This window comes from Buteo buteo, chromosome 2 (assembly GCF_964188355.1).
Source record: "Buteo buteo chromosome 2, bButBut1.hap1.1, whole genome shotgun sequence".
NCBI classification, from domain to species: domain Eukaryota; kingdom Metazoa; phylum Chordata; class Aves; order Accipitriformes; family Accipitridae; genus Buteo; species Buteo buteo.
The window spans coordinates 64149277-64162463 of NC_134172.1; the positions used below are offsets into that span (position 1 = coordinate 64149277).

At 41.8% G+C, this 13187-nt stretch overlaps 1 protein-coding gene across 2 annotated transcripts in view; it reads left to right on the forward strand.

Annotated features, from left to right (window-relative positions):
* The window catches only part of AHCY (adenosylhomocysteinase), a 28144-nt gene extending 15402 nt beyond the window's left edge, over positions 1-12742 (forward strand). For both annotated transcript variants that reach the window (XM_075058738.1, XM_075058747.1), the window contains 5 exons: positions 948-1155; positions 2009-2096; positions 3026-3143; positions 8366-8560; positions 11711-12742. In XM_075058738.1, coding sequence (XP_074914839.1) covers positions 948-1155; positions 2009-2096; positions 3026-3143; positions 8366-8560; positions 11711-11842 — 741 coding nt within the window. In that variant the 3' untranslated portion in view covers positions 11843-12742. The remainder of the gene's footprint in view (positions 1-947; positions 1156-2008; positions 2097-3025; positions 3144-8365; positions 8561-11710) is intronic.
* Positions 12743-13187: the final 445 nt, after the last annotated feature.

The window sequence follows — 13187 nt, forward strand, 5'->3', positions numbered from 1 at the left end:
GCTTCTGTAACTCTTCAGATAATCAAATCTGTTTATACAGCCCATCCTCCTGGTCAAAACGAAGGGCCCAGGGAGAAAAAGGAGGAGCATTGTAAAAATCAGTACAGCAATATGTGTTTCTGAGTTTAGGAAGATGTTCCTACTGGAGTACTATTTAACATCTGACTTAGCAGGGGAATTTTGATTTGGAGGTCTGGCTGTTAAGCTCATGTGTTAATGTTACAGTAGGAGGATGTTTTGCGATGGGGCATTAGGAGATGAAACCCAGAGATTCTTGGTTGTAATGACCAGTATTTTTAATGGCTACTTGCTGGATTTTTCTAGATCTGAGCAGTGGTGAGGTCTGGCAGTGTTAGTGTAACTGTTCCTGGGCAAGGAGACAATTTTGATGTTCCTGGGCTGCAGGAATCAATTTCTCATGGTTGTTGTGTGCAACTTGGTGCTTCTGCAGGGTGCACGTCTTGCAAAGATAAGAATATGTGCTAACCAATTGGTCATATTCTGCTGGTGTTTTTTGCCTACCTGTGGCACTTGGTTCAGTTCATAGATAAACAGCAGCAGAGAACTGGTGAACATCTGATTAAGGAACTCAGACCTACCTCTGTATGAAAGAATTGTTTGTGCTTTTACTTGATAAATTCAGGTTACCTCTAAAAAGCTTTTAATGTGTCCAAGCCCTAGTCAGTAGACACAACATATTTCTGAAATGCTTCTCACGAGGTGTGTGCTGAAGTCTGTATCTGGTCTGACTATATAGATTGAAACTGGATAAATAAAAACATCCAACCAGGTTATCTTCTTCCTATCCCTCATTGTGGTTAAAGTATTTAGCTGACTGTCAGCCTCCTGGGTTGTAGTATTTGCATGGAAGTCCATTTTATTTCTCTAAGGAATTTTAACTTGAGTGACTTTCATATTTTCTGAAACTGCTCCTTTCTCTTTCTCAGAGCAAGTTCGATAACCTTTATGGTTGCAGAGAGTCCCTCATCGATGGCATCAAACGTGCTACAGATGTCATGATTGCTGGAAAAGTAGCAGTTGTGGCAGGTTATGGTGATGTGGGCAAAGGCTGTGCCCAGGCCCTGCGGAGCTTTGGAGCCAGAGTAATCATCACGGAAATTGATCCCATCAATGCACTGCAGGCAGCCATGGAAGGTGAGAACTAAGGAGATGCAGAAATTAATGTATCTGATGAGGGTCTCTGCGTGTCAGTGTAGAACAATAAGTGATAGTTGGCCAAGAAAGGTTCAGTGAGTTTCAGCTCTGACCCTGTTGAGGTAGAGGTGACTCCAGTTTAACTGTAGGAATTCTTTCCTTACAGTTAGGGAAGGAGTTTATTAGTATAGGCCTTGAAGATGTGTTTGGAGTCAAGGATATAGAGACCATAGTGGGGTAAGGCCCCCATTCATAATGCTGTAAGCCTGGGTTTGAATGGGTTCATTATCCTCAAGTTGTGCAACTCTAACCTCCAGGGTGGGTTAAGACTTCACTGGAATCTCTCCACAGTAAAACACCAGACCTTACCTTCAGTAGGTGTTTTTGGAGAGCAATGCCACGCTCTCTGCCTTTCCAGCTGTGCTCATGGCATGCTCTGGAAGCTATGCTCACTCTCTTCTGTGGGTGCCTTGTGTAACTATGCTTCCTAGTACCAGTTTATCCCATTTCTAGTCATACCTGACTAGAACCTGCAGGTGTTGTGGGTGTACTTTCCTTTGCAAACTTGACCCCCTGAATCCAGTCTGAGTGCAGTGCCAGATATTGCACCTGTGGACATAAGACATAGAATGTGTAGATCTACAGATTGGAAACAGGTGAGGGATAGCTTTTTTGTGCTATGTTGGTATTTAGTAAGAAAGTATGCCCACTACCTCACATCTTCCATAGGTCAGGTGTTGGCACAGCCTTCTCTTACTCATTCTTTCTCAGTACTTTTCTACTTGTAATATTGTATCCCACTTTTTAATAAATGCTGGTGGTTGGGTAGAGGAATAACTTTTTCTCTTTTCAGGTTATGAAGTTACAACCATGGAGGAGGCCTGCAAAGAAGGCAATATCTTTGTTACCACCACTGGCTGCACTGACATTGTTCAGGGCAGGTATGGTCTAGCCACTTGCTTTAGTGAAAGTATAGCTGTACAGTTAGGTTTTTTAAATGCTGCTGACAAGTTATGATTGTATGGTGAGGGTTAGCATACAGTCTCATTTCTGGACATCAGAATTTAGCATCAATTTAGTGAGAAATTTGGGCTTTGGACTTTCAGGTCTGTTGGATGTTGCCATGTTGCAATTGTTCCTGTCTTAGAGCATGTAATGATGGAGAAACAAAAAGTGTAGAGGGATAGATAGACTTTTGGAGAATGAGATATTCAGGGCTAAATTCTGTGTTAGGACAGATAAATGCGAACAGAAGAGTAGGTAGGTAAAGGTTGAGAAGTAAAGGCTGAAAGTGATTCCATCTGTTAGTACGCATAGCAGACTTGAAACTAGCCTGTTCTCAAACTACCCTGCAGTTTTTTTGTTACTGCTTCTTAGATCTCAATTTATAGCCCCTCCACTCCACACAAACTCATTCCTATCTTTGACATTATGATTGTACATGTTGTAGTGGAAGATCAGATTAAGTGGGAGGAGATAAGGCCATTAGTCTCTAGAGATGTAAAACTGCTGAAAACTTTAAAGTCATGAAAAAAACATTTTCTTCTGTGTAGGAGAGATAATAACTGCAGGTATTTCAGTTTTGACCAATGAAACAAAATAGTTTTACTTTCCATACTGGGAAAATACTTTCTCTCCAATAACTCTTACATCCTTGGGAAGTGTCCTTCCCTAGAAGCTTGAGAATTTTTCCAGCAGACTTCACATGCCTGAAAGGTTACCAGACCTACATGTCTTGTGAGAGTCAAATATAGGCAGTGAGTCAGGCACTTTTCATTTCTCCTTGAGCAGAGCTATGGACCAGAGCATTTTCTGGTGCTGAAGAAAATTTTTTTGTGTGTTAACTTTTGATATAACTTTTTTTTTGCAGGCACTTTGAGCAGATGAAGGATGATGCCATAGTGTGTAATATTGGCCATTTTGATGTGGAAGTTGATGCAAAGTGGCTGAATGAAAATGCAGTAGAGGCGGTGAATGTTAAACCTCAGGTGAGACAGCCCTTGCACAAGCTCTCCTGCTAGAAAGAAGCCATAGCTAACCAGTGTCTGTTTCCAGAAAGGGGGATACTCCTCTTCAGGTACTTTGTGTTTCTAGCTTTCTTGGAAGCCAGTGTTGCTCTGGGCTGATCAGAATGGAGATTCTGCTCTGCTCTTCCCTGATTAACCTGGAACAATCTGCACATCGTATTCTTGTGTTGGTATTAAAGCAATTGGTTCCAGCCAGTGCCCAAGTGTACAGCATGGTCTCTGGCAAGAGGTGCATGGTATGGATGCATCTTTCTCTGTGTTCTTACTTCCTTGACAAACAGGAGCCTACCCCTTAGTGGTGGTTGTGTAGACAATTAATTGCATAAAGTTAATTCCTTACAGGAAGTCAGCTTTGAGGTTTGGGTTATGGTGAGGAGGTATGGAAATGTGCTTTCTATGATAGCCCCCAGCTGAAACAGACCGTTAGACACTGTATAAAACTTCTTAAGAGCAGAGCCCATAGATTGCCTGGTGGCTGATTTGAATTTCCTCTCAGGAAGCTGCTTGCTCATGTAGTGCTCTGCACCAGAGTAATCTTGGTCCTGGTGCAGTGTGCCAGGATTAGAGTGAATCTCAAGGGAATGTCTTTTGGGATTCTGTCAAGGTTTGAAAAAATTCACCCCTCTTTGTTTTCAAAGTGGTTTTTTTTATACTTGGAGATTGAAGCCTCAGGAAAGTCTGTCTGGAGGTCTGCCAAACTCTCTTCCAGGCTTAGTGACTTCATTTTAGAAACCTGTGTAGACCAGAAGTCTATGCATGGGCAGACAAGGCAAGATGTTTTATCCTTGCTCAGCTTGCATTCCCACCATGTATTTACTTCAAGCTATGGCTGTAGCTACACAGGAAAATAGGGATCTAAAAATTTCAGCTTTTCAGCTGTGTCCCCTAAAGCAGAGAGAAAGCTAAACTAAAATCAAAACTCTTTTGTAACACCAGCATTGAGGGAGAAATCACATAGAGCAAACCAGGCTTTGTCTGACTTGGCATGTGACTTGTAGTTACTTTTTAAAGAGGGTGTGTGCTTGCTGATAGCAGGATTCTGGGACAGATTTTTCTACTTTTTAAAAAATGCCACACCCAAGCATAGGTCTTAGTAGGTCTCAATCTGCCCTTCTACTTTTCATAACTCCCCTGTGACTGATTGGCCACCCACATCAAGCTCTTACTAAGCAGTTGTGAGAGTCTTTTCAGCATCCTGGTGGTTGTTTGGACGCTCTGCATGGGCTCAAGTAGGTGTGAAGTTATACCCTCAAGCTCTCACTACATTCAAGTCTCTTCTTGCCCATGACCTTAGTGTGGAGCTTACTTTGCTCAACAGCTCTTGTCCTAGAGGAGCCTGCAGCTAGCTGCTTGTTTTCTGGTAGTTTGGGTTTTAAAACTAAAACTGGGATGGCTCAAAAAGTAACCATTGTTGAAGGTGAAATTGGATGTTAATATGCTATCATACAAACTACCTGCACATGGGTCTTTTAAAGTCCATGTGAAAAATTGTCACTGTTGGCAGAGGTAGTAGTTGCTTTTTCTTTATAGACTCTGTATTGAAGGAGCCAGTCTGTCACAGATGTATTAGGTGCAACGAGATGCAGTCTAGTCCAAGGTATGAAAACTGTAACAAGTTTCTAGTTAAAACCAGAATATTACTTTTTCAAAAGCATGGAATTGGGCTCAAAGTCATCCATATGGTTTAATGCTGAAGACCTACCTCCTACCCTGAGCCTCCCTGGTCTGTTATATAAATCACTGCTGTCACAAGCAAGATGTTCAGAGTGATGCAAAGGAGACACCTGTTCACAGATCAAAAGCTGTGAAAATAGCTGCCCAGTGTACTGTGGGTGCCACAAGTGTGTTTGCTTAAAAGTCATTAGCTAAAATTTGTAAAAGGTGTCTCTGACAGCCCTGAGTGGATCACCTGTGTGTCAGCTTGATGCACAGAGAGTTGAAGCTGAGATGATTTACTGGGGGAAATGGCACTTTACCCTTGGGATGTTCTTGTACTTTTCCTTACCCATCTACTGGTTACCACTGGAGATGGGATGTACCTAGAGGTAAATCTGACCTTATACAGCCATTCCACATGGTTGAAACTTTACTGAATTGAGGATGGCCTATAGATGTGCACCTTGTCAAGCCCAATAAAAGCTGGTTCCTGTCTTGGGTTAGTACTTGGGTTTTGTTGACTTTTAGCAGTGAATCTGAAGCACTGTTAACTGGTTTGAATCCCCAGTCGGACTTTCTAATTGGTGTATTTAATGCTATATGTAACTACACTGTGCTAGTGGTATACCCCTATGCTCCGTTTTGTCTGCTTAGATTTCTTGTCCCTAAAGACTTTAGACCTGTCTGACAAGGTAAGGAAGTACCTGCTGAGCAGGTGTTAGGTGAACGAGTTCTGCTGTGTAAAAGCTTCATTATTCTTCATTTTCATTCTCTGTGCCTGATTGCTGTGGTGGCTGGGCAGTTGAGCAGGAGTGGATGAATACATATCCTAAAAGCTTACTCATTTCAGAAGGGGGACAGCAGGACTGGGAGGCAAAATGTAACTTCAGAGCCACAAATTCCATGCTTTAAACAGATTAAAAGGTATTGAGTAGAAACTTGCTGCAATTGCTTAACTCTTCTAGGACATGCATTAACTTCAGGTTTAGGAGCAAGCTCCCAGGAGGTATCCTGCAGCTTCTGTCCCTCACCACCTGCATGGGAATTTGTCTGCATATGTTGAGACCTTTCTCAGGGCAGGCGTGATGAGTCATTACAATAATTGATAGACCTGCTCTTACACTGAAATCTGGGAAGGAAATTATTGGTTTGCCATTTAGGCCATTGCTGGTTTCTCAGTTTTGTTGCTCAGACTCATCAAAGGGACACTTCTGTGGTCATCTTGTCCCCAATCTTTTGGGGGCCTCAAGGGGATGTCAGTCCTGTGTTAAAGGTGTGAGATCTTGCACTTATCCTTAGAATAACATATGTTTTTTCACATCAGTGTTCTGGGTGAGGTATCCTGTTTTATAATACCGAGTACTAACTCTCTAAATATTCAAATTTTTACTAAGACCTGGCAGCTCTTTTCTGTATCCTGTAGCAGGGAGGGGAATATAGTACAAGAGCAAAAATCTCTTAACCTCCTATGAAGACATCTGTCTCTTGATCAGAGGAGTAATACCACAGCTGAGGGTTGCTGGACTTCAGCTAGAGGTGCAGAGTAGTTGTGAAAGTGTCCAACTTGATAGTTTTCAGTACCATAGGGTCTCTAATTACAAATGGTGAGCTGGTATAAGAAATATTTAATACTTGGGAAAGGAAAACATCTTATTGTGCCATTCTGGCTCATCTGTTGCTTTCAAAGTACAGTTAAGGATGAAGTAGGCTTATTACTGAAAAGGTGTCAGGCTGTTTTGAATATAGGTTTGCACTGCAGTCCCGTTGAGCTGTGTTCTGGTATTAGAGACTGATGTGTAGCACAAGCTCAACTCGAGAGGGGAAGGAAAGGTCAGGGTGAGATCAATGAACTTTGGCTCCAAAAATAAATTATTATTGTATCATGGTGTAGAGGGAAGTGTGAAGCTGCCAGAAAGTCTGCAGCAAGCTAAATAGCAATGGGGAAAGGGAGCAGGCATTTGTGTAAGTGTGGAGATGAATTTAGTGCTTGGATAATTGGGATTCTACTTCTGTAGCAACTTCTTGAGCTTATGGATCAGCCTGCTTACCTGCCCATAGATGAGATGTGTTTCCACGCTTAAGTTGTGCTGAAAACACAATCTGTTCTATGAACCCAAGAAGCAGAAAATAGTGCTGCGATTGAAGCATAGCTGGGGAAGACAGGTGGAGGCACAGACCTGCTCTGAAGGCAAAATACCTGTTCTAATAAAATGGTTTCTATTGGTTTACTTCATCTCTGCTAAAGACCTGCCAGATGTTTTCTCACTTTTACTCTTCCAATTCTCTCCCCCATCCGACCGGGGTGGAGCAAGTGAGTGGCTGTGTTGGGGCTTAGTTGCCAGCTGAGGTTAAACCATGACAGTTGTTGTTACAATTAAAACTTTTAACTTTCAGTCCAAGGCTTTAAAAATAAAACTGAAAGTGATGTGTTTTGCTTCATATTAAGTAACTTTTGAGACTTAAATTATAAATACAGCTGTGGGAAGGGACCCTTTTAGGTCTTTCACAGTTGCTGTCCTATGACAGCATAAGATAATGGACTTGCCTAAAGCATTAACCTTTGTCAAAGTTGGTTGTTGGTTATCTTTTAAGACTTTGCAGAGATTTGCTCTACTCCCATGTGCTTGGTGTGACATGAGCAATAAATACAAGTGAATACTGAATATTCTTGTAACTTATAGGCCGTATTGGTGTTTCATTTTGGGCTTTAATATTGTAACCCCCTACAGGGGTGAAGACAGGGGAGAGAAGAGCTAGTGACTGGTGGAAAGGAGAGGCAGAGTTAACTTCAATATTGCATGAGCCCAGTTTGGCCCAGACAGTTGAGGCACATTAAGTGACACTATCTCCTGAATTGTGTGGGACTCGTATAACTGAAGACTTGTCTCTTTAGCCTATCTGAGACTTGATTCTGTGTGCAGAGTCGTTTTGTCCCCAGCATAGCTTGGAAATCAGTGTGAGTGGAGGACCATGTCTTTGGCCCCCTGAGAGCAAAGGAAGGTACACCAGAAGCTAGGATGGCTGTTTGTTGTACTGTAAAGCATTGGCCTTACAGAAATGGGAAGAGTCACAGGGGAGCAGTTTCAGCAGGCTGAGGACTCTGGCTCTTACCCCTGTGTTAGACACAAAGGCTCTGGACTGTTGCACGCAGAGGTGTTCCCTCTCTCTCCTGTCTCTCCACACCAGTTGTTACAATTGGGCATATATGAGCTGCATTTTACTGCTAGCAGCATGCTGGCCACCACAGCTGTCTGAGACAACATCTATGTTGAAAACCAGAAGAACTGCCTAACTGGTTAAATATGAAGCAGATGCTAAGATTCATGTTGTGTGAAGTCCAGAATAGCTACAGGCTTCGTAAACACTGGCTGGGAATTGAGGGAGGGGTGTCTCAATTGTAATCAAAGTCTGTGTTGCAAGCCCACTGCTGAATTGTTGATGTGGGAAGAAAGCCCTCAAAACTTCGCATTATTTAAAATGCTCTCTTTACCCTGACATGGCACTGCTCTTACTTTTTCCCCACCCAGGTGGATCGCTATACACTGAGGAATGGCCGTCATATTATACTGCTAGCAGAGGGCCGACTGGTCAACTTGGGCTGTGCCATGGGTCACCCTAGCTTTGTTATGAGCAACTCCTTCACCAACCAGGTGCTGGCACAGATCGAGCTGTGGACCAATAGTGACAAATATTCTGTCGGAGTCCATTTCCTGCCAAAGAAGGTGAGTTCGAATAGCAGAAAGATGCAAGCCTGTAAGGAAGCTAACTTCAGATGAGATCACGTAGATTTGTTTTGTTTGTGCTTGAGGTCATTTTCCTACTGAATGTTGTTGCAATGAGCTTCTGTCCCTCAGTGAATGCTTGGCTTTGGTCATGCTGAGTCTGAAGTGGGCTATCTTTTGTGGCTAACCTTTGTGCAGAACTGGGACTTGTCTGTCCTGTGATAAGAATATCCAGTCATGTTTTGGCTTGACCTGGGGCTCTTCCCTAAGGTGTTGGGAAGGCCTGTGCTGCCTCAGGGTAGTCAGGAAGCTTCTCCCAACCAACCTGTTCTTTCTGCTGAATGTCAGCATTCACAGCAAGCTTTCACATGCCTATCCAGCAGCAAACTCTAGTGGGGCAGAGTTGAAGCTGGAGTGAAACTAGGAATCGCTTTTACTGTGGTTGATAAAGTGTGAGTCCCATTTGTACCTGAGCAGAGCTTATCACAATCTGGTCCTAATACCTTAACAAAATATTAATGACAGATTCTCTTGTGTTTTGCTTTAAACTTCTCTGCATTCTTTGTTCTTGGAAAGATCTGCATCATGTCACAACTCGCAAATTCCTTTTAGAAAACTAACCTGGTTTTAATTTTCCAAAACAAGCCTGAGAATTTGAGATGGTCATTGAAAAAGATGCTGGAGTTAGATCATACTGCCTTTGGAATGCAACCAGGTGTGAGACTAAATGCGAAAATACTTTTCATTTGGGAAGTAGAATGTGTATCTTTGGGCTTACTTATGAAGTGTTTGCTGAAGGACTTTAAGCTTCCAAAACCATCTGTTCGTGATCAAGCAAAGCATACCAGAAATACAGTGTAGGTGTTAATCAGGAAGCTGACACATGATCAGCTTCAAAGGAAAAGTTTTGTTGACAGTTCTCTCAAATTATAGTCCAATGTTGCTAGTAAAATGTGGTTTCATACTCTTCCTGAATAATGATTTTTAGTAAGCATACTTGAACTGGAAATGAGAAGTAATGCCCACATCAGTTACTTAGATGGAGTTGCATGTTAGTGGAGCATTCTTCAGGTTCATATACTGTGACAAAATGCTTTTTTTACCCTCTGCACTCCATAGAGTATTTCAAAGAATAAAGCAGTTGCCTTGTCAGAACCAACAAAAGATGTGCAGAAGAGCTTTCTTCGATAATTTTCTGGCTAGTATCTTTCCTTGTTCTGTGTAGTAGTTTTGAGGTTCAAATGTAAAATTTAACAGTTACCAAGTACCTTACATTGTACTTTCTTTCACTGCAAGAATATTGCTTTGATGATAACCTATTACGAACATGCACACACTTCTGCAGTGTGCGTTCCTGGAAATCTAGGCAAACTGTTGTGTCCATGTTCTTGGCACCAAATCTGTCCATCCTTGTGGTCAGCTATCTGATTTTAAGGTAAGAATGTCAGCTTACCTTCATCTAAATTTGTGTACCTTTTTATCTAAATCTTAAGCTGAAGCAGCTGTGAAACAACTTATCTCTGCTGCAGTTTGAGAACCTGATCTGGGAAATGTCAGAGACTCAGCTCCTTTTCAAGTGGGTGTAATCAGTCTTAAACTTGCTAGAAATGTACCTATCAGATCTTTGCATGTCAGTCTAGTCAATCAGATACTCATTCAATTTTTAACCCTCTTTTTTTTTCCTGGCAGGATCTACTAAGCTTAAATATCTGTTTCCCTTCTGAACACAGTCCTTCCAGTTAGCTTTTTCTTTCTTTTGTGATTATCCTGACTTATATATAGTGTTTGGTAGCTTTCATAGTTCACTTCCACAGTCTTCAACCACTTCATCCTGTGTTTTTAATTTTGTTTTGTACATCTCTGGCTGTGTTGGTTCTCAAGAGATGTTGGCAGTTCCGTATTACTTACTATGAGCAGGTTGAACTGCAGGGAATTATACTCTGTACAGATGTAGCTTTTTACCTGGTTCATTATAATGGGGTTACTTCAGAGTAGTTGCTTGTTACCACGCTCCTTTGGGAAATCTAGGACTAGTTATTGAATCATTCTGGTTCAATGCTGGTTCACACAAGCTGAAGATCTGGTCCTTGATTGTTTTGTTGATTTATTGCCCTTCAAATATATTGTTGCAACCTTTCACATCTATTTAACTAGTATGGGGGAAATATTGGCAGTCTTTCCCATGCTGCTGGAATTTCGACTTCCCTTAAACCTGTTTCCTTAGCAATGCTTACTTGTATTTTGCAGGAATTACAAATGGTGGTCAAACTTGTCCTGTTGTAACTCAGCAGCACCTGATCCCTTCTTAGTGCTGTTCTTTCTATCTTTGAATATCTTTTATGGCTGTACATTCCCCTCTGATATAGCAGCTAGTTTGCCATTTCATTATTTTTCTCACTCTTTTGTACCTATCTCCTGTAGCACTTAACTGTCTTGTAATTTTACACATTTTTCAGTCTCTCAAGTTTGCATGTCTGCCTGACACCTCTGGGATAAAGGAAATATATCAACATTTCTGAGCCTATGTCCCACAGCCCACCTTGGCTTTATTCTTCATGAAGATAATGCCAATAGATACTAGTATTCTTGCTGAACTAGTGATTCTGGAATGAATTTCTTAACACATGTACCCCTGAGATGGGATATCTGGAAAGGAGATGCTTTTTTCTTTTTTTTTCTGGTATTGGAACTTACCTAACAATGTAAGATGATAGTCTAGTATGTCCGGGTGTCTTTGTAGTGGAAACATGACTGGGGCTTTACCATTCTACCCAACTGGATATTCTTATCCCTGAATAGTTTGATCTCTGTTCTTTACTTGTTGGATGGGTGTGAATGTGTAAGTGAGACTGAAATGGGCTTGATTATATGAAGTTGTCGTGTCTCACTTAAGCTTAACTTGACTCCCTCAAAAGCATGGAGCTTTTCCATCTGAATGCAGTTCTGTGCTCAAAGCAGATGTCTGCGCTCAAGCAGGTAAGGTATGTTGGCAGGGAAAGAGCTGTCTTGACTGTTCATCTGTGTCAGTCTAAGTCCTTCTTGGGGCTGCTATTGATTTTCACATATTCATTTCTCACTATTGACCATGACTTCCTGAACCAATAGCACTCTGTTCTGCTAATATTCTTGTCTCAATGTTTTGTTTTTCAGCTGGATGAAGCTGTGGCTGCTGCTCATCTGGATAAACTGTGTGTGAAGCTGACAAAGCTGAGCGACAAGCAGGCCAAATACCTAGGCTTATCAAGAGATGGGCCATTCAAGCCAGACCACTACAGATACTGAGCAGGTGGCACTACCCAAAGACCAAAGTGCAGGGATACAACCTTCCAAAGCTCTTGTGTGTGCTGGGCTTCTGAGAACAAGCCCTTCGCCATATTCTTCTCAGTGCTGCAGAACCCCTCCCCTTACCAAGGGAACTACAGGACCTTATTTGTTAGTGAAAGAGGATCACTCTGACTCTTGGAATTAGAATTGGTTACTTAGCTAATGTCATGGTGAAAAGGATCATATGCACCTTTTATGGGGTCCTAATGTTCCCAGTAAGGGGAGCAGGACAGAAGATTGCCAAATGAAAATGCATAGTCTTGTCAAACATGTGGCTGACAGCCTTTTTGAACAGACTGACCAATAAGATGGAGAACGGTTTCTACAGGGAGATGCTTTTTGCCATGCCCTGCTCTAATTAATCTAGATTATTAATTTAGGTTAATTAATTAGATTAATCCAATTGGGAGGCTGGCCGTGTCAGGCTTCTCTCCACAAAGGTGTCCTAGCTGAAGTGCATGTTGTGAAACTGGAGGAAGTAGAGAGGAGTGCAGGTTTCTTGGTCTCCTTCCTATAAAATCAGCTTAACTTCCTACTCACAGATTAGAGCTGGAGGTTTTTTCTGGGTTAATTTACTCCATTGGTTTTGGTCACAACAAAGACCCTTCTATGCCTCTTTCATACCAACTTGAGGAGGGGTGAGGCAAGAATGACTTTTTGTAGCAGCCTTCTAGTGTGTTTGTAAACAGCTGAGAAACTACTGAGGGGATGGTTAGGTTTAGGGACCTTGTTCGATCCTTTGAAAACACCAGCAGCACACTTCTACCCCCAGCTTGATTTTTCTGAGTTGTCATGTCTGCTGTATCTTGTTTGTCACTGACTCGAAGTGCTTTTATTAAAGATCTGACTGTGGCCTGACTTGTTTTGTATGGTGAGATGCTTTTGGTTTTGCCATGGATTTGTTTACTTTTGTGTGGTCCTTAAGCTACTGAAAATATTTAATGTATCTGCATGGGGTTTCCTCAAGGCGAAAGTCAGTGCTGTGGCTAACCTGCATCATATACTTGAGCTGGGAAGAGCTGCTCCTCAGGTTATTTAAATATTTGAATGGCTGAATCTTACAGGGCAATTTTGAATAACCTTTACAGTAAAATATGCAGATTTCACTTCAGTTTCAGAAGCTTTCCAGAATGGATGGAAGACTTTGAAACATGACCTTTGCTGTAGCAGCTGATTTCCTTTAAAAAAATGTATATTGTAGTCTCATGTCCTGACTCCCTGCTAATTTCTCAACAGATGTCCAATCTGTATTAAAGGAAGTGTGCTCAGGTGGCCAAGAAGGCCAATAGAATCCTGGCTTGTA